This window comes from Panulirus ornatus, chromosome 6, assembly GCF_036320965.1.
Source record: "Panulirus ornatus isolate Po-2019 chromosome 6, ASM3632096v1, whole genome shotgun sequence".
Taxonomy (NCBI): Eukaryota; Metazoa; Arthropoda; class Malacostraca; order Decapoda; family Palinuridae; genus Panulirus; species Panulirus ornatus.
In genome coordinates, this window is record NC_092229.1 from 6333518 (window position 1) to 6360167 (window position 26650).

Here is a 26650-nt window from a genome sequence, read left to right on the forward strand (position 1 = left end):
CAGGAAGAATTCGCACCTATAAAAGCGTATTCGACAGCCACGGAAGTGGTCAAGAGCAATTCATACTTGCTCCCCCAGATTACGAAATAATGGAATTGATAGTTGCCTTTAAATATGCAACATGACTTGCTTGAATTCTGCTTTCCTACATCAGAATACCAAAAGCGTTATGCATGATGAATGAGATATACTCTTTTTATGTGTGTGTGTGTGTGTGTGTGTGTGTGTGTGTGTGTGTGTGTGTGTGTGTGTGTAGCCGAGGGAGCCAGTCAGACCCGTTGTGTATATGTACATAGTATGTTACACATGTGACACCCACAACATTTCAGTATTCGTATATCTATATTAAGACTCCTCACTTATGTACTTATCCGTTCACTCCAATACTCAACCATTACCTGCCATTTATTGTCTTCGGTCGACAGCAAAATCCCTCAGCCAGTAATGAGGACACCAACACACGCTACACTCAAGCCAGGTGTGTGCAGTGTGCATGCGGGCGACAGGTGTGCACACGTGCATGCGGGGGACCAGACGTGTACACGTGTATGTGGGGGGACAGGTGTGCGCACGTGCATGCGGGGCGGCAGGTATGCGCACGTGCATGAGGGGGGACAGGTGTGCGCACGTGCATGCCGGGGGAGCAGGTATGCGCACGTGCACGCGGAGGACAGGTCGCTGAGAGTGGGAAGTGAAGCACCAGAGCAGAATGCATTGTACACCTCCCGCCTGGCCTGGCCTGGCCTCCCCAGCCACTCCACGCCTCCTCCCTCCTCCACATCCTCCCTACCAAGACGACACGACCACCAGGTTCTCCAGTTCCTCCATCCCCTCCCCCCAGACCTCTCCCACAATGCCACTACTTCGCCACTCAGTTATTTCTTCAGTGGAATCATCCCTCCCAGACCTCTCCCACAATGCCACTACTTCGCCACTCAGTTATTTCTTCAGTGGAATCATCCCTCCCAGACCTCTCCCACAATGCCACTACTTCGCCACTCATTTCAGTTATTTCTTCAGTGGAGTTTTGTCTGTCTGCCCGTCTGTTGTTGATGAACAGATAGACTGAAAACAATTTGAACAGATAGACTGAAAACAATATGAACAGATAGACTGAAAACAATATGAACAGATAGATTGAAAACAATATGAACAGACAGACAGAAAACAATATGAACAGATAGACTGAAAACAATATAAACAGATAGACTGAAAACAATATAAACAGATAGACTGAAAACAATATAAACAGATAGACTGAAAACAATATGAACAGACAGATTGAAAACAATATGAACAGACAGACAGAAAACAATATGAACAGATAGACTGAAAACAATATAAACAGATAGACTGAAAAAAATATGAACAGATAGACTGAAAACAATATAAACAGATAGACTGAAAACAATATGAACAGACAGACAGAAAACAATATGAACAGATAGACTGAAAACAATATGAACAGACAGACAGAAAACAATATGAACAGATAGACTGAAAACAATATGAACAGATAGACTGAAAACAATATGAACAGATTGACTGAAAACAATATGAACAGATAGACTGAAAACAATATGAACAGACAGACAGAAAACAATATGAACAGATAGACTGAAAACAATATGAACAGACAGACAGAAAACAATATGAACAGATTGACTGAAAACAATATGAACAGATAGACTGAAAACAATATGAACAGATAGACTGAAAACAATATGAACAGACAGACAGAAAACAATATGAACAGATAGACTGAAAACAATATGAACAGATAGACTGAAAACATATGAACAGATTGACTGAAAACAATATGAACAGATAGACTGAAAACAATATGAACAGACAGACAGAAAACAATATGAACAGATAGACTGAAAACATATGAACAGACAGACAGAAAACAATATGAACAGATAGATTGAAAACAATATGAACAGACAGACAGAAAACAATATGAACAGATAGACTGAAAACAATATAAACAGATAGACTGAAAACAATATGAACAGACAGACAGAAAACAATATGAACAGATAGACTGAAAACAATATGAACAGATAGACTGAAAACAATATGAACAGATTGACTGAAAACAATATGAACAGACAGACAGAAAACAATATGAACAGATAGACTGAAAACAATATGAACAGACAGACTGAAAACAATATGAACAGACAGACTGAAAACAATATAAACAGATAGACTGAAAACAATATGAACAGACAGACAGAAAACAATATGAACAGATTGACTGAAAACAATGATAATGGGTAAAATTACACAAGAAAAAATAAGAATAATATACGGTGGATCAAGACCCAGTTGAATGATACCAGGTAGATACAGACCAGACAATATCTACCACTGGTGCCTCGGAGAAGCAGAAATTCGATCAAAACCCAGTGAAAACTCCTCTTCATTCCCCCCAGGGTACAGACTCGCCCTGACCCGCCCTGGGCAATATTCAGTCAGAATCCTTGTACGTGAATCATATTCCAATCTCAAATTTTCAGCGGAATTTCACTGTGTGTGTGTGTGTGTGTGTGTGTGTGTGTGTGTGTGTGTGTGTGTGTGTGTGTGTGTGTGTGTGTGGAAAGGTATATTACATGAGGACGACGAGGGAGAGAGGGAGAGTGGAGGCCCCCAGTGAGGTAGAATAGGGGGAGGGAGAGAGAGAGAGTGGAGGCCCCCTGTGAGGTAGAGTAGGGGAGGGAAAGAGGGAGAGTGGAGCTCCCAGTGAGATAGAGTAGGGGGAGGGAGGGAGGGAGGGAGAGTGGAGGCCCCGAGTGACGTAAAGAAAGGGGAGGCAAAGAGGGAGAGTGGAACCCCCAGTGAGGTAGAATAGGGGGAGCGAGGGAGGGAGAGTGGAACCCCCAGTGAGGTAGAATAGGGGGACCGAGGGAGGGAGAGTGGAGCCCCCCAGTGAGGTAGAGTAGGGAGGAGGGAGGGAGGGAGAGTGGAGGGCCCCAGTGAGGTAAATTAGGCAGCAGCAACATTCTCGATCTGTTGCCATCTGCAGCCAAGACCCGAGGTGGCTCCTCCCTCCCTCCCTCCTTTCCTTCCTTACTCTCAAGGAAAAGGGAGCGTCAATTTTGAGGGTTGTGGATGAAGCTGGTTATATGCTGGTGTGTGTGTGTGTGTGTGTGTGTGTGTGTGTGTGTGTGTGTGTGTGTGTGTAACAAATTCCAGCTCCTTCCTGGGCAGGAAGGCCCCAGCGTTGCCAGGTCGTGGAGAGGGTGGGTGGGTCTCCGGCCTGTCACCATTGTCACCACCGTAAAAGGCCTGGGCCGAGTGGTGCTCGCGTCTCTCCCAGGCAATAAATTCCCAGCAGCGATAGCGCGGCGGAACCCAAGAAAATTTTGTATTCGTAACAGAGTTCGATTAAGACGAGTCTGTGAAGGTTTCGCATCGTCCACGACCAACATGAGAGAGAGAGAGAGAGAGAGAGAGAGAGAGAGAGAGAGAGAGAGAGAGAGAGAGAGAGAGAGAGAGAGAGAGAGAGAGAGAGAGAGAGAGAGAGAGAGAGAGAGAGGAATCCGCTGCCATCGCGAAAATGAAAACACCATCCCATCGTTTGAAGTGATCCAGTATCATGTACTTAACGAAAACTTAGATTCCTGCGATTCTACACTTTATCTTCGATCCCTTTATCTTTATTTCTAGTTTTAACCTGATATTCTTTTTATTCTAGTCTAATTTTTCACCAATATCCGTGATTTTTATGACTAAATTCCCCCTTTTTTTACGGGACTTTAAAAGTGGATAGCAGGTTTCAATGTATTTATGCAACAGACCGCTGGCCGTACGCCCGGCTACGGGGTTCGAGCTGTATGGTGTCATCCACGTCGCTGAGCGCCAGTGATCGCTCCAGCTAGTGATGTAACGAGGCTCTTGTACCGGACCATCTTTAGTTACGAGGGGAGGACTACATAAAGGATGAGCGTGGCACGATGCCAGCTAGTTCTGCTGTTATATCTGCAGTGGCTGTGTTCAGCAGCACGAGCCAGGTCTGTAGTGAACATCTTACCCCAGATTATGCCGTCAGTGTGTCCTTCGCGACAGTAATCAGTGTTCTCCACTGAAGGGAACCTTGAATGATGGGGTTAAGGCTTGAAAGTGACCTAAATGATCCCCTTGCTGAAACGTGCCTTTACGCAAGCACTTTGCAATAAAGGTCAGTGTTATTAATACTGTGGTGTGTGTGTGTGTGTGTGTGTGTGTGTGTGTGTGTGTGTGTGTGTGTGTGTTCACATAGATTTACGCACTAGAATGCGACACACTCCATGTGATACGTAAATAATAACTGTACAATTATCTGAACTGACGATCGGACACAAACTTTGAAATTTAAGTTCAAGGAAATGGAAATTGAGGAGTGAGTGACAGACTTTGGAAATAGTAGCATTCGTAGTGACAGCAACAAGAGGACGATGGTCGGGAGGTTTAGATTAGTATACTTGTCTTTGGGATAGTCTTGTACCAATGTATGTTATCAGGAAGATTGAATGGTTTTGGTCTTTAAACAGAAGCGGAATAGACGAGCAAGCACAGGGGCATTTGTGTAAGCACACTCCTGGAAAACACAAGGGTTGATGTCGTCTGGTCCATACACCTGCCTTGCGTCTAGAAAGAGGGGTGCATTTTGGACTGGACCGAGTGAGGTTATAGGTGGAACGTAGCATTAGAAAGACGAGAGCGCGGAGACGGGGGAGTTAGAATCATCCAAGGTAGAGTTAGAGAAGAAAAGAGAACCAAAAGACTTGCTTCGTCAGGAGAAAAGATGGATATGCTATGGCCAGAGAGAGAGAGGGGTACAATGGCAGAAGTCGAAAACTATGAAGCAGTATTCGCTCATCCTATGGATGAAGGAAAGCCTTCACCTCGCAATGCCTTCGAAACGAAGGTGGTCTTATTCCAGATCTGACACTCTGGATTGAAAATGCAGTGAAGGCCTTTCCGTGGTGAACACACAAGGTCTTTTTCTGTGTACTGGGCTCTTTCCTGGACTGTTTGGTTTTCAGAATTGTTGTTCGTACCTCTGGAAAGTCTCTTCTCACTGAGAGGCAGCTGTCAGGCGACAGCAGCCGAGGTGAGGCTACGATCTGGACTGGGATGGTTCTTTTCTTTTTTTTCCGTTGCGAGTCAGTCAGTCTAGAGTTCCTCTTTCGCGTTCTCGGTGGCAGGTCCTATTTTCATCGTGTGTAATGCTTAACATTACCTTCTACGATGTCCGTGTATTCGCACGCCGGCCTTACCTCCGTCCTCGTCTTATATGTTATCACTGACTGTCAGATATTTGATGCTGCCTCGCCGAACTCTTCCCCTGAATGTCTTGTTCTCTCATGATATAGCACCGGGGCGGTGCTGACTGGCTGGGTACATGTGCCCACCCAACCCCATCTCACCCCTGCGTCCTACACACAGAGCACACCACGAACATGAGCGGTCACCATGATATGTGTCCTCCTCCTACACATTACCTCTACCACTACCACCCCACCCACCTACCACAACCTCCTTACCTCCTCACCCACCTGACAAAACCTCCTTACCACCCCACCCACCTACCACAACCTTCTTACCTCCTCACCCACCTACCACAACCTTCTTACCACCCCACCCACCTACCACAACCTTCTTACCTCCCCACCCACCTACCACAACTTCCTTACCTCCCTACCCACCTGCCCCACCTTCTCCACCTACATCCCCACATCCCTACCCCCACCTATCACCCACCTGCCACACTTCACCCTTCACAGGCGTGCGAAGTTACCTTCCCTTAAATCTAATTACTGAATCTTTCTCGTTTTCCCCAGAAAAGCTATTTCAGAGTCTGCAGGAACCTGCCACAAATTACTTTTTTTTTATTAATTCCAGATACGGTCTCGAAGAGAATTGGACTCTGAGTGCGGAACAGTAATTGCAGAAATATAAGTGAAATGACTTCTCCAGCCCAGCATCACACTTACCTCACTCCGAGCGTGTTTGAACCACACACTCACTCTCACTCCGCTACCGCGTAATACACTCAGGTCCAGCAACATACTTTTTTTTCAATCTACGTGATTAACTAGAGTAAAAAGCTCTGTTATTACCATAAGAGATACTCAAAATTATCTACACACTCACAGCACACTACTCGCCCCGTGAGTATGTTTGAGAGTCACTCTCAGATGAAACCAGTTCTCCTGCAGGTATGTATTCATAACTGAGTACTAACAACACATGACTGCAGTACCGGGAGATCAAACGCTCGCTCCAACAACTTCAACCGACGTGAGAAAGTCTCCTGCGCAGCACCCACAAGCTACAGTAAATGAGAACGTTTTTCTTTGAAAAAATAATTCTGGTTCAGACCCTGGTTGAGGGCCCGACCATCCAGGGGAAGTGGCAGACAGCGACCATCCAAGGGAACGGCTGACAGGCCAACCAAAGAGCTGATGATTAGTAGCCAGAAGGGACAAGCCAGCCGAGTCTCAGGCCCAGAGACTGGAACAGAAAACGACCAAGAATCCAGCCAAAGCGGAGGACCAGAGACCGACCAGGATCCAGCCGAGGCAGAGGGCCAGAGACCGACCCAAGAAACCAACGAGCCAGTGTGACAAGCCGTAGAGCCAGACACCGGCGGCTGGGGCCAAGAACAAGGCGAGAAAGCGACCAGTCAAAGCCCTGCCCCAGACAGCAGCTCATTAGCGCGACGCCGCCGGCGACCCTCCTGCATCCTTCCCGCTCCTCGCCCTGCCAGCCACGGGGCAGGGAGGCAGGGAGGCAGGGAGGGAGGCACTAGCCACGACGCAGCAAGTGGGAAGGCATCAGCCATGGCAATGGTGGGAGGTACTATCCACGACACAGCAGGGGATAGGAGGGCATGAGCCACGACACAGTAGGGGATAGGAGGGCATGAGCCACGACACAGTAGGGGATAGAAGGGCATCAGCCACGGCACAGCAGGGGATGGTAGGCACCAGCCACGACAGAGTAGGGGGGGTCGAGAGGCATTAACCACGACACAACAAGATGTGAGAAGCAAGAACCACGAAAAACTCCAACAATATCACCAGAAGAGCAAAAATACTAAAATCTCTCGACCTTAAAGACAAGCCTAACCTAACTTCATTGTCAAAGGGAACCCACATACGCTGCTCCTCTGAGCCCCTCATCACCGAGACGAATGCTAACACAATGTATTGTTCTCTGGCAACATTTATTACTCGTGGTATCGACCGCTCGTCCATCGAGCGTCTATTAAAAGCCGGAAAATCTTGATTACCGGACAGACTCCACCTCCTCTTTTAACAAAAGACTTTTTAAAACTTTTTTTCCCCCCTCTTCCCTCCCTGCAATTAAAACTTTGGTGGGAAACTTATTGGATCATTTGCATAGCTCATGAGTCCTTATCCGGAATCAATTCCCGAAGCGATGTGCTACCGGGAGTGTTGGGAAGTTGGTTAGTTTACTACAGGAGTTATACAGAGACGCCCCTGAGTCGCCACCCTCAACATCCTGGGTTGCCAAGGGACACGTTCGAAGAGGATCTCCCCCCTCAAAAAAAGATGAACCGGCCATGAAAGACCATAGTCGCCACCATTGTGGAATAGATTCATCAGGAGGAAATAAATACAATAAGAGAAAGAAAGCTTCCAGTCCAAAGAAACGAAGCAGCTGCTCTGACGGCTGGAATAAACATGGTATCCAGGTAACACATCACGAAGAGAGGCAACTGATCTCTCACCATAGCCACAGATGCAGATAATGCCATCCTCGTCTCAGAGGTCTTCATGCCTCGCCTGTATCGTTATGACCGATTTTCCCCCAACGCCAACGAGACTTCCTCCGCCTTACGTCTCCTCCTTCTTTCTAAAGAGCCACACTCGCCAGACCCAAGCAACATTTTATCTATTCCTGTTATGGGACCAAGAAAGCTTATGTGTATTCATTTGCTTGCTTGTGTGTGTGTGTGTGTGTGTGTGTGTGTGTGTGTGTGTGTGTGTGTGTGTGTGTGTCCTCTACAACGGAGAACAGTGGGGAGCTAAAGCATTGGGAGGAAGTATAAGGAAACGTCTTGGTCTTTGACCAAACCAGAAAAGGGGGTTCAGATCAAAGGGCAGGCCATCGTACCCAAATGGTCGCACCGTTGTGCTTCTGTTATGGAAGACAAGGCTCTGAGTCAGGTGAAACAGGGAGACGAGTCGTGGAAGATGTTCACCGTGTGGTATGGATGGAATGCGCCTCAGGAAGACCGAACTGACAGGAAACACTTGAGAGAGAGGAAGACACGATCATTTACTGGTGTGATCAGGGACAGCAAATTGCCTTTGCAGTGAAGGTGGTCAGCATCGACGGCTGCTGTTAAGATGTTGTTAAAGGTGGTGAAATGTTTCCGCAAGTTTGGAAAATTACTGGTGAGGGATGAAGTTGAAGCGAGAGACGCGAACTGTTTGGCTGAGCAGTGTCTCTGTAATTTGTTGTAGTAAGTCACAGATCTTCCTCAGAAGGTAAGGGAGTAGGTCTGGAATATCTAGAATAAAAGGGAATATCGCGAAGCTTGTTAAGGGTTCCGTCATTAGGGGAGTTGGTCGGTTAGAGTGTTGCAGGAATTCGGAAGTGTGTAGTTAAAGCAGATTATAAAGGCCAGGAGGAGGAGGAGGAGGAAGCCTGAGACTGCAACACAGTTCAGTGAAGAGAAGATGAAGAATTAGAAATCGAAATACTTCACACATTAGAATTGCGACAGGTGAATAGTTCTTGCGTTACGAAGGAAAAGCATTTGAGAGAGAGAGAAGGTGTGGCGACGCTTAGTTAAGGTGGGACATTCTCTTTAGATCACCTGTATGCCTTCTAACTTGTACTAATCTGTGAGTTCCTGATACCTTTCGCTGTCACATACAGCCTCGAAAGGACCCAATGGTTTGTTGCTGCTTGAATTCCTTAGTATTCCTTTGTATTTTGCATTCCTTGTTGCACAGGTGAACAAAGAACAAAAACACTAGAGGTATGCGTGAAGTGATGTGTGTGTGTGTGTGTGTGTGTGTGTGTGTGTGTGTGTGTGTGTGTGTGTGTGTGTGTGTGTGTGTGTGTGTGTGTGTGTGATTCGGTGGTGGAATGAGAACAAACAGAGATGTGATGGTGTTATGAGTAGAGCAGGGTAGGAGGGGGAGAGAGAGAGAGTAGTTGACAGAGTTAACTGGTGGTCGGATCTGAAGTGATTGTGAACACATGAAAAAAATGATGGATGTGGCAGGAGGAGCGGAATGAATAGAGAGAACTAGTTTTATTGGACAGTCTCTTGCATGCTACGTTCCGTACGTCAGTCAAACGAGAGTCTGAATCACCAGTATGGCTCAGGATGCGCCGCGAGATGAGGTCACGGAAATAATGAGTTCGAAGAGAGATACGAACTGAGGAAGGTAACTGCACAAGTGATAGAGAGACTGAAAGACGTGTGACGAAAATGTATGTGGAAACAAGAACTGCAAAACTGTACTTGGGTGAGGTATACTAGAGCGAGGTAAACAGGTAAACTAAAGAGAAGGCGAAGAGACTCATGCAAGGAAGTGAGTGTGTTGGATAAGTGTATCAGACGAGTGTGTTTATCACAGTACCCCAACATAATCTACCGAGGTCGTGACGTCAAGAGGTCAGTCTTACTACCCAGCTCTATGGTATGAAAAGGTATACAGACCGGGGGCAAATCAGTTATTGGCGTACGTTTCGTGTGTAGGTAAGTGTACTATGTATATGGATGAGGGTACCATGTATATCGCGTATGGATGATTCTGTCAAGCATAAAAGTGTCAAGTGTGTGTGTGTGTGTGTGTGTGTGTGTGTGTGTGTGTGTGTGTGTGTGTGTGTGTGTGTGTGTGTGTGTAAGTGATTATCATACTAACAATGAGCGAGCGCTCAGTTAGTGTAACGTATATGATAGGGTTTATGAATAATCAACGGGTAATTGATGATCAAAATGATACATAACAAAAGAATCAGGACTTTAACTGCTGCAAGTGGGCCACTGTGACACATGTGTCAGTGTGTGACATATACCAAACATGACAAAGGAAGGTATGTGACACGTGAGTTCATGTGTGACACACACCAGGCGTGACACAGGGAGGTATATGACACACACACACACACACACACACACACACACACACACACATATACTTACACCAGGCGTGACACAGGGAGGTATATGACACATACACACACACACGCACACACACACACATATACTTACACCAGGCGTGACACATGGAAGTATATGACACACACACACACACACATATACACCAGGCGTGACACAAGGAGGTATGTGACACACACACACACACACACACACACACACACACACACACACACACACACACACCAGGCGTGACACATGGAGGTACTGACCTGCTTGGAGGGTGACAGGAGGCGATACTACCACACCCTGCGGGTTGGACGCCCGACACCTGACCGTGGCGGCGTGCACGTCCGCCCGGTACCTGGGGAGAGAACACCTGTCACCAACTGTACACCACCTGGGGAGAGAACACCTGTCACCAGGAGTAGACCACCTGGGGAGAGAACACCTGTCATCAGCTGTACACCACCTGGGGAGAGAATACCTGTCACCAGGAGTAGACCACCTGGGGAGAGAACATCTGTCACCAACTGTACACCACCTGGGGAGAGAACACCTGTCACCAACTGTACACCACCTGGGGAGAGAATACCTGTCACCAGCTGTACACCACCTGGGGAGAGAACACCTGTCATCAGCTGTACACCACCTGGGGAGAGAACATCTGTCACCACCTGTACACCACCTGGGGAGAGAACACCTGTCACCAGCTGTACATAACCTGGGAGAGAACACCTGTCACCAGCTGTACACCACCTGAGGAGAGAACACCTGTCACCAGCTGTACACCACCTGGGGAGAGAACACCTGTCACCAGCTGTACTCACCACCTGGGGAGAGAACACCTGTCACCAGCTGTACACCACCTGGGGAGAGAATACCTGTCACCAGCTGTACTCACCACCATGCTTGTACTCACTACTTTGGACGTATGCCTGAAAGTACTCACCATCTGGCTGCACTCATCACGCGCTCATATGATTCATCGAAGTTATTCATCGACGTTGAATCAACAAACACCATTTCTGTGCAGCGAACATCTGGACCTCAGAAGCACATGGTCTATTCCACTCTTAAGGCCTCTGGTCAATAACAGTTGAAGGAATCTGGCTTTGGACCATCATTTCTGACCACATACATCGTATCTCTACTTCATTATAACCGTAAGGTAAACTTTGATATAACTTCATAATAACTGAGCTGATGACCTCATTGAATTCTGACTTCCAAGCGGAGGTATGGGAGTTCATATTTGTGATGAAGAGTTTCAGAGGATATCTGACTGGAGGTTATACATGCTCATAACCAAAGGAAGGTTCTTTGGACTGAATCACAAATGCTTCACGATTAAGGTAAGAAGTTCCCTTGTTTTTACATCTACTGCTTTGAAAGTTTCACTGAAACACTAAGCTGGAAGCATCAATATGAATGGAAAAGGATTTATTAGATGAGCAAAACCCTCCATAAGAAAATAAATTGCGTGTATACACAACCTACCAACATATCAAGATAAGGAAAATGATAACATACCTGTAAACAAGCCATAGATAAGACAACAGAACTGAGAACAGGAATGGGAATGCCATATGCAAATCACTGACCTGTCAGGCGGGAAGGGGCGAAGTACCAACGACCCATTTGAGAGCACCTCCATGTACGGGGACTGGGCCGCTAGCGCGTGACCTTCCCTCGTGACCCAGGTCACGGTCGGGGGCGGCGACCCCTCCGCCAGGCACCCCAACACCACGCCGGCGCCCGACGAGAACACAACCTTGGCCGGTGGCGTCACCGTCAACCTGGGACCTCCGCCGTTCCCCGCGCCAGCCACTCCTGCAGGAGGAAACAAGTGACATAGTAAGTAAGGTCTCGGACATCCACACAACCATATCTCGCACACCAACGTCTCTTAAACACACGCAAGACGAGACTTGAAAAAGAAAATGACCAGCTACGTTGGTAGAGTTTTCAGGTGGTATAAATCCTACGGCACTCACAGTGACATTCTATATTACCAAAATCATTGTAAGAATCTGTTCCCAAGATCGCGGCGAGGCCGAGTCGAGATGAAAATACGGGGAGCGCAGGAGAATAAGCCAGCAAAAAAAAGACGAGGGACGATGATATCTGACAAGAGGCCCGTCACTCCAAAGCCGAGTACAGAGCGTCAGCGACCTGCCTCGTTCTTTGGGGGGGGGCGCAAAGTTACACATGACCTGAGGGAAAAATCATGACACACGCAGTCCTGTCTGCCCTACATCCGCAGTGCCCATGGTCTCCGACCCTTCTTCAACCCATGACGATCCTGTGAACCAATTCCTCCACCCTGCCCACGGAGGGTCAATGCGAATTCTCAGAGTCTGAACTTTACCTTACGTCAGGTCGCCATTTATCGACTCTTCCCTACTCGAAGGTCGGGGAATGAAAAGCTGGGTTGGCTGCCAGCCAGCTGGTCGAACACACGTCACGTAGATTCATGGCCACTCTATAGAGGCTCTTTCCCTAAAAAGATATAGCTATAGAATCTAAATTTAGCTTGAATCTCTATCTATATCTCTGTTACTGATCAATACCACCCCACTGACGACAGCAAAGATAATGACTACATGCGTCTCTTCCAATCATCCTTAGGGAAACAGAGCTTCCAGCAGTGGCAAACAACGAGAACTGAGTGATGTTTGCTGACACTGACGAATGAGAAATACGCTCCCACTTAGCTCTAGCGTCAGACAAATGATGAAAGCTTCCTCCTGCTCAGGATCCAGGATAATGGTCGCCTGTCTAGGATTCCCTCCCCGCCCCTCCGACTCAACATCAAGAGAAATTGTATTTTGATCATCAGATGATGAATTAGTACATGTCCGTCGACTCCACCTACACCGTTGGATGGGATGGAGGCAGCACGTAACAAACCAGCTAGGAACATCGCGAGAAAGATACTGGAATTCAGAGATCATTATCCTTTTTATCGAGATAGCAAGTCGCTAGGACGAAGGTCGACGTCGAACTGGTTCTGGCTGGAAATCACTTTACTCTCATCCGCCAATATTTTCCCCTTTTCACTACCACCACAGCGGCTGCTGATCTTCCCCTCCATCGTATCGTATCTGTCAGTGCTACGTCTCTCTGTGGCAGCGCCGTCTCTTGCAGCTCCTGCAACATGTCACAGTCACTTTAGAATATCATGAGCTCTTATATTTCACCGTTGTTTGACATATTGTTTCAAGCCTTCTCATAATCCCCAAATCATCATCATGGCTTTCCTCGATCACCCTCCTCCTTTCCACCAACTCAGAGTGAACCACAGCGTACAAATATAACGTCACGCGTCTTGGACGTGTAAGACGCAGGTGAGGCCCAAGCCACGCGAGGAGCGGCAAGGACTGACTGTGTCAACTGAGAGATACAAGGGAAGGGAGCGGAAGTGTCGCGAGGCCGGACTACACAAAGGGAAACAGCGCGCCTCAGCGTTTATCAACACCGTGCAATCGGAACGGGACGTAATAGTCAGCATTTTTTATCTATGTCAGCCCTGCCTCTACCGTCTTACCTCCTCCTCCTCCTCCTCTCCTCCTCCCGCCACCACGCTGCGCCGCCCAAGTCGACCTCTTTTGTCGGGATATGACATTCGCATTATCTTAGCTCCCCCTGGGGCGGTGGGGGTGGAGAGCGGGGGAAGACTGCTGCGCCAAGAGATGCTTTAGATCTACACAGGTTCACGGTAATCTTATTTTGTCTTCCTCCTCAGGATGGCGTAAACGGATTTGCTTCCTCTTGCGCCTTCCTTTCCCCCTCCTCCTCATTCTATCCTCTTTATCATGCGCCTCTTGCTCATCCCTCAACCCTACTCTACTGGCGGCCTCTATACTGGGTCACCAGTGAGTCGCTGTGAGCTGTCCTCGCGCTCAGCATCGTTTCATAATATGTTTTGCCAGCCTATCGAACGTGCCTTAGCTCCCTCCGCCTCATTGTAAACACCTGTTCAAGGCAGCGGTTGCACGGACAGATGATGGTCTTGTCTATCCCTCACACAACGTAATGGATGAAGCCATTAACTTTAAACCCGATACGAGAGACTGATCCTCTGACATGCCTCAGCCGTGTTGTCTTCTTTCTCCCAGGTCAAGATGTAAGGGGGTAGAGGAACAGCTCTTCACCGCTACCTTACGCTGACAGTGATCTAAACAAGGCTACATCTGTTGTAAGCTGGAACCACCGTCAAGAGGTGAGGTACTTAAGATTGCTGCATCGTGACTCAAAAAAGATAACAGGTTGTGTACCACATTCAAACTAACCTCACCACAGGCGTACGATCCCATTAGTCTTCCACTCCTTTACCTTTCTCTAAGTCATCGTCAGCCCGCCACGACGCACTACTTCCCTTACGAAAAATAGAAATAAAGGCCTCTCCGAAACACTGTGAATTCTGAGGCCCTTCCTCAGCGAAAAAAAAAAAAAAATCTCTTTGCCTAACCTTATTTCACACCGACATCTCCTCCCTAAAGTAAAACAACTTTCCATGCGATCTAATCTATTCCTTTACACCGTCTTCCAGGTTCCTTTTGCAGCATGATGTCGTGTTTCCGCCCACACACAGCTGACGACCACATCAGCCGTAAACAGCGCATGCAGCAGTTCCCAGTCTCATTCATGACGAAATAGAAAAGACCTTTATCCTATCTTAACTTCAGCCAAGACAGTTCATCTATCACACCTTCCGTTCTGAAGTCATCGTCTCTCGTATGCTGTCGCGAACTGTCTGCGTGTGTTCCAGCCCCTGAGACCTGAACGTGCGGCACGCGTATTGCTGCTGCTTCCAACTGTTTGTGTGTGGAGACCAACCACACAAGGACTGACCGTTATATCTTCTCGTAGAGCGAATCTGCGGAATTCTTCTCCTTTTTGTCTTTCTTCTCAAAACCTCTCCACCTTTAACAGTGGGAGTTACAGGCACACGAGGAACTCAAATCATTTCTTGCTGTATATCTTGTTAAACTTATTCACTCATCACTCCTCCCAGATGAAGAATTAAAATCTCCCAGCCTCCCACTAGTATACAACTCTTTATACATGCCACAGCTCATTCCAACATCTTCTTGCATCTTTAAAAAGCCTCCTTTAGATTCAGGATAATCAAATGCTGCTCATCGTAGCGGCATATCTCAACTGCCATAACCACAGATCTGTTCAGACACCTCTAACACTGCGTTTCTTAACCCCTCCAGTTAGTTCAAGGTGAGATGTGTCTCCCTAGGGATCAACCCTAGCATTACGACAGGAGCTAAAGACAGACAGACGGATGATTTCAAACCCCTTAATCCCTCCCATCGAACACCTAACTTCAAGCACTGCAAATGATACAGACGCTGTAATTCTTACACTCCTCCCGAGCTCTGTGTATCACGGGGGCAAGAGCGTCGCTGCTTTCGCCTGACGCTTTGAGTACCGTGCCTTCGTTACGCAGGCTTGAGTAGCTTGGCTTTGAGGACACTCGCCCACGATCTCAGGTACTCCTCCGACACCTCACTGCTCATTAGCTCCACTCCACAGCCCCTCACCATACACAAGCTTTTCGTATCACTCTCTCTTTATCTTACTCATCCTCTCGTATTCAGTCTCCCTCAAGCACTCGTTCCTATCTTTCCCTCCCTAAACATGACATGCCAAGCTAACCCCTATTTCTAAACATCTGATACAACTTCAGGACAGTCCCTACGTGGATTTAACATTACCGTACACATCAGTTCTTCTCGTCTGTGACGTAACTTCTCTTTCTCCTCAGCATCTTAAATCGTCTCTAAACAATGCTACGATCACCTTTAACCTCTGTGAAAGATTTTTATAACCCAAAGTTCACTTTACCTCTAACTTTTTGACATTTTTCTCCCCTCTTCCCCCACCTCTCTTCTTCGTATCTGTTACCCTGCGTCTTAGTTGCTTCGGCATAGCATAAACAGATATAAAAAAAAACCCACAATGGTAACGTGGAGATTGAATCCAAAAAAGAATTTCCGCAGGAAATATAAAGACAGAGACGCCAAGCATTTGCTCATTTCTCAAGACATCTTCAGTTGCCCTGAGGACGTCTTGCGAAGTGGACGACAGCTTGGCGTCTCTGTCTTCCTGGGGTTTATTTGGGTACAGGTAGATACAAAAATCTAATCACACGTAAAAAGATCTGTGCGTCCGACGGATGATCATGATGATCAACCACGTAAATCCAAACGTCTTTAATATCTGTTCCTCTCAAGCGTACCCTTATCAGCCAACAGCATCGGCTCGTCCTCCTACACCCTTCCTTATAGACCCAGCACACATCAGCGTCTCTGGGAACCTCCTCTTGCGGCTTCTGGTATGACAGCGACGAATGTCTTAATGTAGAAGGAAAAAAGAAAATTTGTTCGTATCTTCATATATGCGTGGAGGATGCGCAGCGCTTCGCCTCCCCTTCGCTGAAGACCTCGTCGATCAACGTCCTCTCTCATGCTGCCAACTTGACCAGCTTGACCACTGACCCGACCTACGTGTCGGCAAAAGGTTCCCAGAGACCAGGGCGCTGTCGCCCCACTGGCATGATGATCGTAAGCCGCGGTGTGCCACACCGTCGCTACACAGTTCATGACCTGCCGCTGATCAACATTTCAACTAATCTGACTCAGCCTCCATTTTTTTTCCCCCTCTTGCCTGGGTTGAGACCGCAGCTTCGGAGGTTGGCGGGGGGGGGGGGGGGGGGGGGGGGGGGGGTTTGGATACATGGGAGGGGAAGTCATTAAGCCAATAATGGACCGGTGTATCAGAGTCTGAGGGTTAATATGTCACCAACTTTCCCCCAACCTCTCCCCGCAAGTTGGCAATACAGTGCCAGTAATAACTCTCTGTGAGACACTTTTATGAGCTAGTGCCCTCCGGAGCTTTTGGGTACGTTGCTGTCGACCGTTTCTTCACCACGATCCTCTCCGTGAAATATCTAATCCGATCTGTGCTGTTTAATTACTGCCATTCTTACCAAACTCGGCTTGATTCTCCCACACTGTGAATTATTCCTAACATCTACCGGTAATATAGATCGAAATCTACATACTTTCTAAAGCTAATATACTTGCATTGCCTGTGTATTATAATGCCCAACATCTTGCACTTTAACAACCTTCTTACTATCTCTGTACACATGACTTACAAGACATACGTCATTTTGATAATCAGAAAATGGATCTGGTTGTACCTAATGCATTCTTTGATTTGATTCATCTCCTAATTTACCTCATTATATTCTTTTTTCAACCATTTAATCCCTAACCTAAGCCCCTCACACTTCCTCCTTCCTGTACCACTCAATCACTGTGCCATCCCTCAGTACTAGACCTACCTTCACCCCCTCCCACTGCTAGCGCCACCAGTCCCTTAAAAAGACCCCATCCCGTCGTGCATCACTTTTTCCCGTCTGCAGAACCACGTTTCCCTCTCGAGAAGCATCTGCGACCCACGCGCCACATCGTCTACTGTCACGCGAACACTGCTACATGCTACTCTCGCACACCACACAGGGCTAAAATGGCGGGGCGGGGGATGATAAAGGCGGTGACGAGAACCGCTGATGTGCCACCGCAGGGGAAGTTTACGAGGCACTCGCGCCTGACGCACTGGGCTTATATGACACGTCATAAAGCGCATGAGACAACTGAGTCCGCTTCCCTACATGACGACATGCGTGTCATGACGTGGAGAGGGGAGGGGGAGGGAGGGGAGGGGGGGGCGGGGTCAGGTATACGAGACAAGAGTCTCTAAAGGCGTACGACACTCCCAGTTTATGATGCGCGCTCACATACATGAGGCACTGGTAAATTTATGACGTGCACTCAGGTATATTAGACAATAAGTTTATGTCGTGCTCTCATTCATATGAGAGTTGCGATGCCTATGAATGTTCGCGTGTGTGTGTGTGTGTGTGTGTGTGTGTGTGTGTGTGTGTGTGTGTGTGTGTGTGTGTGTGTGTGTGTGTGTGTGTGTGTGTGTGTTGACACTATTTCCCTGCTTTTCTTTCCTGCTTGCCCATCCTATCAGAGTGAGATAGCTTTAGGAACAGGCGAAGGTGGAAACCATGTCTTCTAAGCGGGGGCAAGACGTGACAGCGTGGGTAACCACAGGAGGGCAAAAAGTAAGTTCTAAAGCTTAGCGATGTAAGGGAAGCAACAGACGTTACAACGATCCCAACCTCGAGTCGCCAACGGCTTTACGATAGTCATGTGGCGCAGGTGACTGTCCAGTACTGTATGGTCTCGTTCGTGGCGGGGTGGGGCACGCACGTAGCCAGCACCACTGAAGAACAGGAAGCGAAGTAATTCGTAGACAGGAGAGACACACTAAGCTGTGGACAGCAGCCGCCCGGGGAAGTACTACCCTCCCGACTTATGAGTGTTGAGGTGATGGCCGGGACCATCACCTCACACCCTCCGTGTCAGTGGGCTGTAAGACAGGAGCCAGCCCCCAAGGGAAGCGCCAACCTAACGACTTATGAGCGATGAATGTTGGTGGGCGGACGTATCTTACCCCACCTCCGTGTATCACTTCCCCTCCTCTCATAAAGACTAAACTAAGACTTACAAAGAGAGAAGATTCTATATCTACCCTCTGCCCCTAAACTAGCGCTTGGGCAGGACGGAAGTCCTGGCCTCACTGGCAGACCTGATTCGCTCCCTATGTATTTTCCCACCATCATCACCGACTTCCCAAGAAATCTTTCACCTTGTTGACCGTCACCTCGCTGGGCCTCTACCTCTCTCGGAGGAGACCCTGACCCTATCCATCGAATGATGTTTCCACTAAGGCTCTACACGTCTTCATGATCCACGCCAAAAGAGGAGGAGTCTTTGTGGCTTCTTCAGCACCATCATGCACCCACGAATCACCTCCTCTTCTCGTAACTCAGCACATTGCCTGATTTCAGGGCCTTGACCTCCCCTCACGTACAGACTCAGGTCGTCTCGATAGAAACTTGTACACAGACCACAAGAGGTGGCTATAAGGCTCCTCCTTTTTCCCCCCTTCCCCTACACGAGAGAGAGAGAGAGAGAGAGAGAGAGAGAGAGAGAGAGAGAGAGAGAGAGAGAGAGAGAGAGAGAGAGAGAGAGAGAGAGGGGGAGAGAGAGAGAGAGAGAGAGAGGTAGGGGGCTGAGACGATCATATTTCCTGGTATTAACAGCCTGGAACACATCATCAGCCACACTCCTCATGTTCCACACAATCACGACCACTCTCATGACACATAGAGGGTCTCTGCCTTTTTTTTCCCCTCCCCCTCCCACCACCACCACCACCATTAATCCCTCGCGTTATTACCACACAATTATAGACCCGACTGTTCACATGATCACATTGAAACAGGTGTCTCTTCACTCACCGGACACCCTCTCTCTCCCCCTTCCCCCATCATAAACCCCCAGCCCTTCCCACCCCTCAATATATCTGGATACAGTTCACTGGACTAACTTTCGTTTTCTTCTATTCTTTTTTTTTTTTTTCATCACCATTTTCTTTAGAAAAATGGTTTTCCTCTTCGCTGGTTGTGTTTTAGCTTCTGTTGTGCGTATGACGGAGAACATGTGTGTGCAGGAATGAGGGCGTGCGTATCCTCGCTTCTTCTAGAGCTCTCTCATCCTTCCAGCCAAGAGTGGTCACTCCCTCGCACGCTGAGGTCACTTGAGCAAGTGAGTGATTTGACGTAACAGCCCTGGAAGATCTCTGCTCTTCGGTTCTCATTTACCTTTCAGCTCCGTCCAAAATCAATGACCCTTTTCAATCTCATCCTTGAGGTAAATTGGTCACTTCTCCAATTTCTAGTCTCTGGCCAAGATTCCATCTGACACCTTCTGTTAACTTTCCCCCTTTTTTCCTTCGCTTTTTACACCAACGGTACCACAGTTCTCTCTCTCTCTCTCTCTCTCTCTCTCTCTCTCTCTCTCTCTCTCTCTCTCTCTCTCTCTCTCTCTCTCTCTCTCTCTCAACTCCCGACAGTCCTTCACCCTCGGATTCAACATTTACTGATCCTAAGCCACTCCATTTCACCTCTTTTCGTAAAGTCTGCTCATTCAGGCAGACCTACTCTGCCTCATTTCACAAGAGAGAGATAGGAAAAAAAAAAAAACCTTCTTCGCGTCATTTTTCGAAAACTTTCACGATTTTTCATCTTCTTTCCTACGGCTTTACGACCCCCCCACCTCCCGCCCTCCCCCAACACTTTACGCCATACGCTGGCCACCATAATATATCTAATTTTTTTTTTTTTTTTTTTTTTTTTTTTTATACCTCGTCGCTGTCTCCCGCGTTTGCGAGGTAGCGCAAGGAAACAGACGAAAGAAATGGCCCAACCCCCCCCCATACACATGTAATATACCCCTAAATTCCACCACAGTGCGTAGATGGCCAAGTCTGCCTGTGAAAGCTGAGAGAGTCTTGTATTTGCCATTGAGAAAAATACCTTTTTTCCCCCTGATTTTTTTCGCAATAAAAAGAAAATGAATGATTTCTTCTCCTGTGGAATACTGACTGTTCTCACATCTCGTGCTCTCGCGGCACGTACCCCACCCGACAGGGTCGTTTATATATCACGGGTTTTCCTAAATATTTTGAGGCCACGGAACCTTCTAAAGTCTCTCGTGAAATACCCCGAGGATCCTCACACCCGATCAAGAACCTCACACAGCTTGAAGACTCCTCCAGAACATTATCCCCTTTCCCACCCTGTTGGTTCTCTGTCGCTCTTTTTGTACATAATACCCCGGTGTCTGCTTCATGACCGTGGCTGCTCGCGTGTCTCCACCACCAGCTAGGCCATGCAGAGCGAGGCCACTACGTCACATGCTTACTGCAGGGCACTTGGCGGCGACAACAACATGGACATGTCTGTTCTTTCTCTCGACTGCTAAGCTGTGGCACTCTCATGTCTTTCTCACATCTAGAATCCTCCATCGCTTTACAAAACCCAGGTATTCCTCTCCCTCAAAATCTCTTGGACTATCCTTCCCTCTTTAATCTCTCTTTCTTTTATCCTCTCTCCTATTTTTCTTTGCTTCACATAAGGTCTCACTTCACCGAAGACTTTTGTCTGCGACGGCAGCCATCTAGCGTCAGAAATGAGAATCATAAAGTACAAGAGACTGGAGGGTTATGCAATACTAGTGTGAGAAACACAGAGTAAAGAGATGCACTCAAGACGAGATGAGACGATACGTTTGTGAAATGGACTCAAGTTCTGTGCGACACCGTGATGAAGAGATCCACTCAAGTGCATCAGGCTCCACTGCCAAGGAAATCTAAGCAAGTAAATGAGAAAGTAAGCAACAGAGATCCATTTAGGAACGAGATATTATGCCGAAGAGATCCATCCACTCATGATAGTGAGGGAGGATGATATCTAATTTTAGCATATGAGACACTCAGTATCCAATTACGTCATAGAGAGAAAGTCTATTAGATCCACTCAAAAAATGAGAAAGAGAAACTTAACTGAATCACCCACGTATATGAAACACGAAGACCAAGAGATGAAGTCACGTATATTAGAGCTACGGAGCTTATTGAATGCATTCACTCACTACAGTAACAAATGAAATATCACTTTATTCCTAAGGTTTTTATGCATTACAGTTATTGAATGTACTCTGTTAAGGGTAATGATAGATATCTTGAATCATTCTCGTACAGCAACATAGTAATGTTCTTAATTAACTCAAGTACCAGCTGCACTGAGACACAGATATATACATATATCTATATCTATATACATATATCATCCCTGGGGACAGGGGAGAAAGAAGACTTCCCACGTATTCCCTGCGTGTCGTAGAAGGCGACTAAAAGGGGAAGGAGCGGGGGGGCTGGAAATCCTACCCTCTCGTTTTTAATTTTCCAAAAGAAGGAACAGAGAAGGGGGCCAACTGAGGATATTTCCTCAAAGGCTCAGTCTTCTGTTCTCAAGGCTACCTCGCTAATGCGGGAAGTGGCGAATAGTATGAAATATATATATATATATATATATATATATATATATATATATATATATATATATATATATATATATATATATATATATATATATATATATATATATATATATATATATATATAAATATATGGTATTGCAGTGGAATTTATTAAAAAAGGGGGTGACTGTATTGTTGACTGGTTGGTAAGGTTATTTAATGTATGTATGACTCATGGTGAGGTGCCTGAGGATTGGCGGAATGCGTGCATAGTGCCATTGTACAAAGGCAAAGGGGATAAGAGTGAGTGCTCAAATTACAGAGGTATAAGTTTGTTGAGTATTCCTGGTAAATTATATGGGAGAGTATTGATTGAGAGGGTGAAGGCATGTACAGAGCATCAGATTGGGGAAGAGCAGTGTGGTTTCAAAAGTGGTAGAGGATGTGTGGATCAGGTGTTTGCTTTGAAGAATGTATGTGAGAAATACTTAGAAAAGCAAATGGATTTGTATGTAGCATTTATGGATCTGGAGAAGGCATATGATAGAGTTGATAGAGATGCTCTGTGGAAGGTATTAAGAATATATGGTGTGGGAGGCAAGTTGTTAGAAGCAGTGAAAAGTTTTTATCGAGGATGTAAGGCATGTGTACGTGTAGGAAGAGAGGAAAGTGATTGGTTCTCAGTGAATGTTGGTTTGCGGCAGGGGTGTGTGATGTCTCCATGGTTGTTTAATTTGTTTATGGATGGGGTTGTTAGGGAGGTAAATGCAAGAGTCTTGGAAAGAGGGGCAAGTATGAAGTCTGTTGGGGATGATAGAGCTTGGGAAGTGAGTCAGTTGTTGTTCGCTGATGATACAGCGCTGGTGGCGGATTCATGTGAGAAACTGCAGAAGCTGGTGACGGAGTTTGGTAAAGTGTGTGGAAGAAGAAAGTTAAGAGTAAATGTGAATAAGAGCAAGGTTATTAGGTACAGTAGGGTTGAGGGTCAAGTCAATTGGGAGGTGAGTTTGAATGGAGAAAAACTGGAGGAAGTGAAGTGTTTTAGATATCTGGGAGTGGATCTGTCAGCGGATGGAACCATGGAAGCGGAAGTGGATCATAGGGTGGGGGAGGGGGCGAAAATTTTGGGAGCCTTGAAAAATGTGTGGAAGTCGAGAACATTATCCCGGAAAGCAAAAATGGGTATGTTTGAAGGAATAGAAGTTCCAACAATGTTGTATGGTTGCGAGGCGTGGGCTATGGATAGAGTTGTGCGCAGGAGGATGGATGTGCTGGAAATGAGATGTTTGAGGACAATGTGTGGTGTGAGGTGGTTTGATCGAGTAAGTAACGTAAGGGTAAGAGAGATGTGTGGAAATAAAAAGAGCGTGGTTGAGAGAGCAGAAGAGGGTGTTTTGAAATGGTTTGGGCACATGGAGAGAATGAGTGAGGAAAGATTGACCAAGAGGATATATGTGTCGGAGGTGGAGGGAACGAGGAGAAGAGGGAGACCAAATTGGAGGTGGAAAGATGGAGTGAAAAGGATTTTGTGTGATCGGGGCCTGAACATGCAGGAGGGTGAAAGGAGGACAAGGAATAGAGTGAATTGGAGCGATGTGGTATACAGGGGTTGACGTGCTGTCAGTGGATTGAATCAAGGCATGTGAAGCGTCCGGGGTAAACCATGGAAAGCTGTGTAGGTATGTATATTTGCGTGTGTGGACGTGTGTATATACATGTGTATGGGGGTGGGTTGGGCCATTTCTTTCGTCTGTTTCCTTGCGCTACCTCGCAAACGCGGGAGACAGCGACAAAGTATAAAAAAAAAAAAAAAAAAAAAAAAAAAAAAAAATATATATATATATATATATATATATATATATATATATATATATATATATATATATATATATATATATATATATATTACTCACACGACATTCAAACCTAAAGACAATCAGATTCATGCAAAATTCAGAGACATGTACCATTCAGACATGTTAAAAAAAAAACCCTCAGATATGAGACATCTAGACGGGGCGGGGGACCACGTGAATACAACACAGAGGCTTACGAAAGCGAGGAAGATGTTAAAGAAGCGGGTATTCAGCGCCACCCTCGCCAACTGTTCCTGAATTTCGTAAGGGACAGTTCATTAGCAAGATGGGTTGAGGTTCAGGGGGAAAAGAAGAAAAAAAAGATATCAGAAGGAGAGAGAGAGAAAAATATATATATATAAAGAGGTTTACCGAGGAAGATGTAGTCTCATGCGCAGACGCGTCCATAGCAACGTAAAGAGAGAGAGGAGAGAGAGAGAGAGAGAGAGAGAGAGAGAGAGAGAGAGAGAGAGAGAGAGAGAGAGAGAGAGAGAGAGAGAGAGAGAGAGAGAGAGAGAGAGCGCAACTCGCAACAGATGAAGGGAAAAACTGACTGCCTTCCCCTGACCCTGACTCTGGCGGAGCCCAGTCGAGTGAGTGGCAGGGGAGGTAATGAGATTCACCTACTCGTGTTTTCCAGCAGGAAGGTGTCTTAAAGGTGCGCCTGAAACACCACGAACACAAACCCCCGGGCGGGAAGGTCACACGAACAACAGCAGCAACACTCGAGAGAGGTGTTAGTATTTCACAGGTTGGTTCCATATATATATATATATATATATATATATAGATAGATAGATAGATAGATAGATAGATAGATATAGATATAGATATATTCAGTTATCCCTGACGTTTCAGTAAGCATAAGCAGAAAAACATAATATACACTAAGTTACTATATCATTCTTCAGGACAGTATATCATACACCAGATTACTATATCATGATAAACATACTTGATAGCACTGTACCATCTAACATGCAAAGGAGTGATCGGTCCTTGTATGGCTGTGATACTGGAATACTGTTCTCACATCAGGAGAGCGCCTAGATCTACGTACGTACGAGACAGAGTCGAGTATAAAGCAATAGGACTTACCAATATGACCACCCCCGCAACAGGACCCACGTGCCCTACAAAGAAATTCTGGTTCACTTCTCCTCTTTTCTACAGGTATTACTTTGGCCTCCTGCTCTCGAGATGGAGCTGACTGTCTTGCTACACCGCTAGCCACACCAGGCAATGCCAGGCACGCTTCTGTAACACATGATTACTGTGTGGCTGTTGCTAACTTAACGTTTGTGGGAGCCGTTTGTGATAACTGCTTCTTTCCTTACACCGATAAGCTTTGGAACTCTTTATTTCCCACACCTTAAACTATGTCTTACCTAACAACAACGATCAGTCCTTTAAAAAGTTAGATTTTCCCACTTCCTCCAAAATCCTTAAAAACCTTCTTCTTCCTCTTTCCTTTTGTAAACCTTTTCATATCCCAGTTAAGGCCTGGCCTCGATGTGGACTTTTGTTTGAGACTGGAGCCTCCAGCAGAGAGAGAGAGAGAGAGAGAGAGAGAGAGAGAGAGAGAGAGAGAGAGAGAGAGAGAGAGAGAGAGAGAGAGAGAGAGAGAGAGAGAGAGAGACTTCCCTTTCCCCCCCTCTTCTGGTAGAAGGAGGCGAGGTGGAGGGAACTGGCCCGCCCCTGAAGAAAGGGGCTCGACCCGACCCCTGAGGAAGAGGGTCCTCCCTGCCCGCTCCGGCGGACGAACCATCTCTCCCCCCCTACGGCGGAAAATGATGACGCAGGCGTCTCTATTGTCTCAAAAGAGACGCCTGCCAGTCCAGACATGGCTGCCGCCCGGCCCACATCATCGCGACACCCGCGGGGCACCTTACACACACACACACACACACACACACACACACACACACACACACACACCCACCACCAGACCTACACACCACACCCCAGATGCTCCTTACACCCGGTTTCCACGCTCCACCTGGCCCACACACCACACCCCAGTTGCTCCCTACACCCGGTCTCCACGCTCCACCTGGATCACACACCCACACCCCAGTTGCTACCTACATCCGGCCTCCACGCTCCACCTGGCCCACACACCACACCCCAGACACTCCCTACATCTGGCCTCCACGCTCCACACTATGTTCGACAGGCAGGCGTCATCACCCGCGTCTCTAAAATTCGAGACATATTGCTCTCGGTCACACATAAGTGCGTCTTTAAAATCTATGTACACGCAGGGCGCCACAAACTCCTCTATGTACACGCAGGGCGCCACAAACTCCTCTATGTACACGCAGGGCGCCACAAACTCCTCTAAGTACACGCAGGGCGCCACAAACTCCTCTATGTACACGCAGGGCGCCACAAACTCCTCTATGTACACGCAGGGCGCCACAAGCTCCTCTATGTACACGCAGGGCGCCACAAACTCCTCTATGTACACGCAGGGCGCCACAAGCTCCTCTATGTACACGCAGGGCGCCACAAACTCCTCTATGTACACGCAGGGCGCCACAAGCTCCTCTATGTACACGCAGGGCGCCACAAACTCCTCTATGTATACGCAGGGCGCCACAAACTCCCAACACGGGAGCCCTATTTACTCATTTACAACCCTCATTCCGTTTTCTCTAGCTTATGACCCCCCCCCC

At 47.0% G+C, this 26650-nt stretch overlaps 1 protein-coding gene across 1 annotated transcript in view; it reads right to left on the bottom strand.

Annotated features, from left to right (window-relative positions):
- LOC139749264 (cell adhesion molecule Dscam2-like) overlaps nt 1–26650 on the bottom strand; it is a 468747-nt gene that overhangs the window by 251836 nt on the left and 190261 nt on the right. Inside the window, 2 exon segments of the mRNA XM_071663001.1 lie at nt 10411–10502; nt 11743–11971. Of these exon segments, the coding sequence (XP_071519102.1) occupies nt 10411–10502; nt 11743–11971 (321 nt within the window).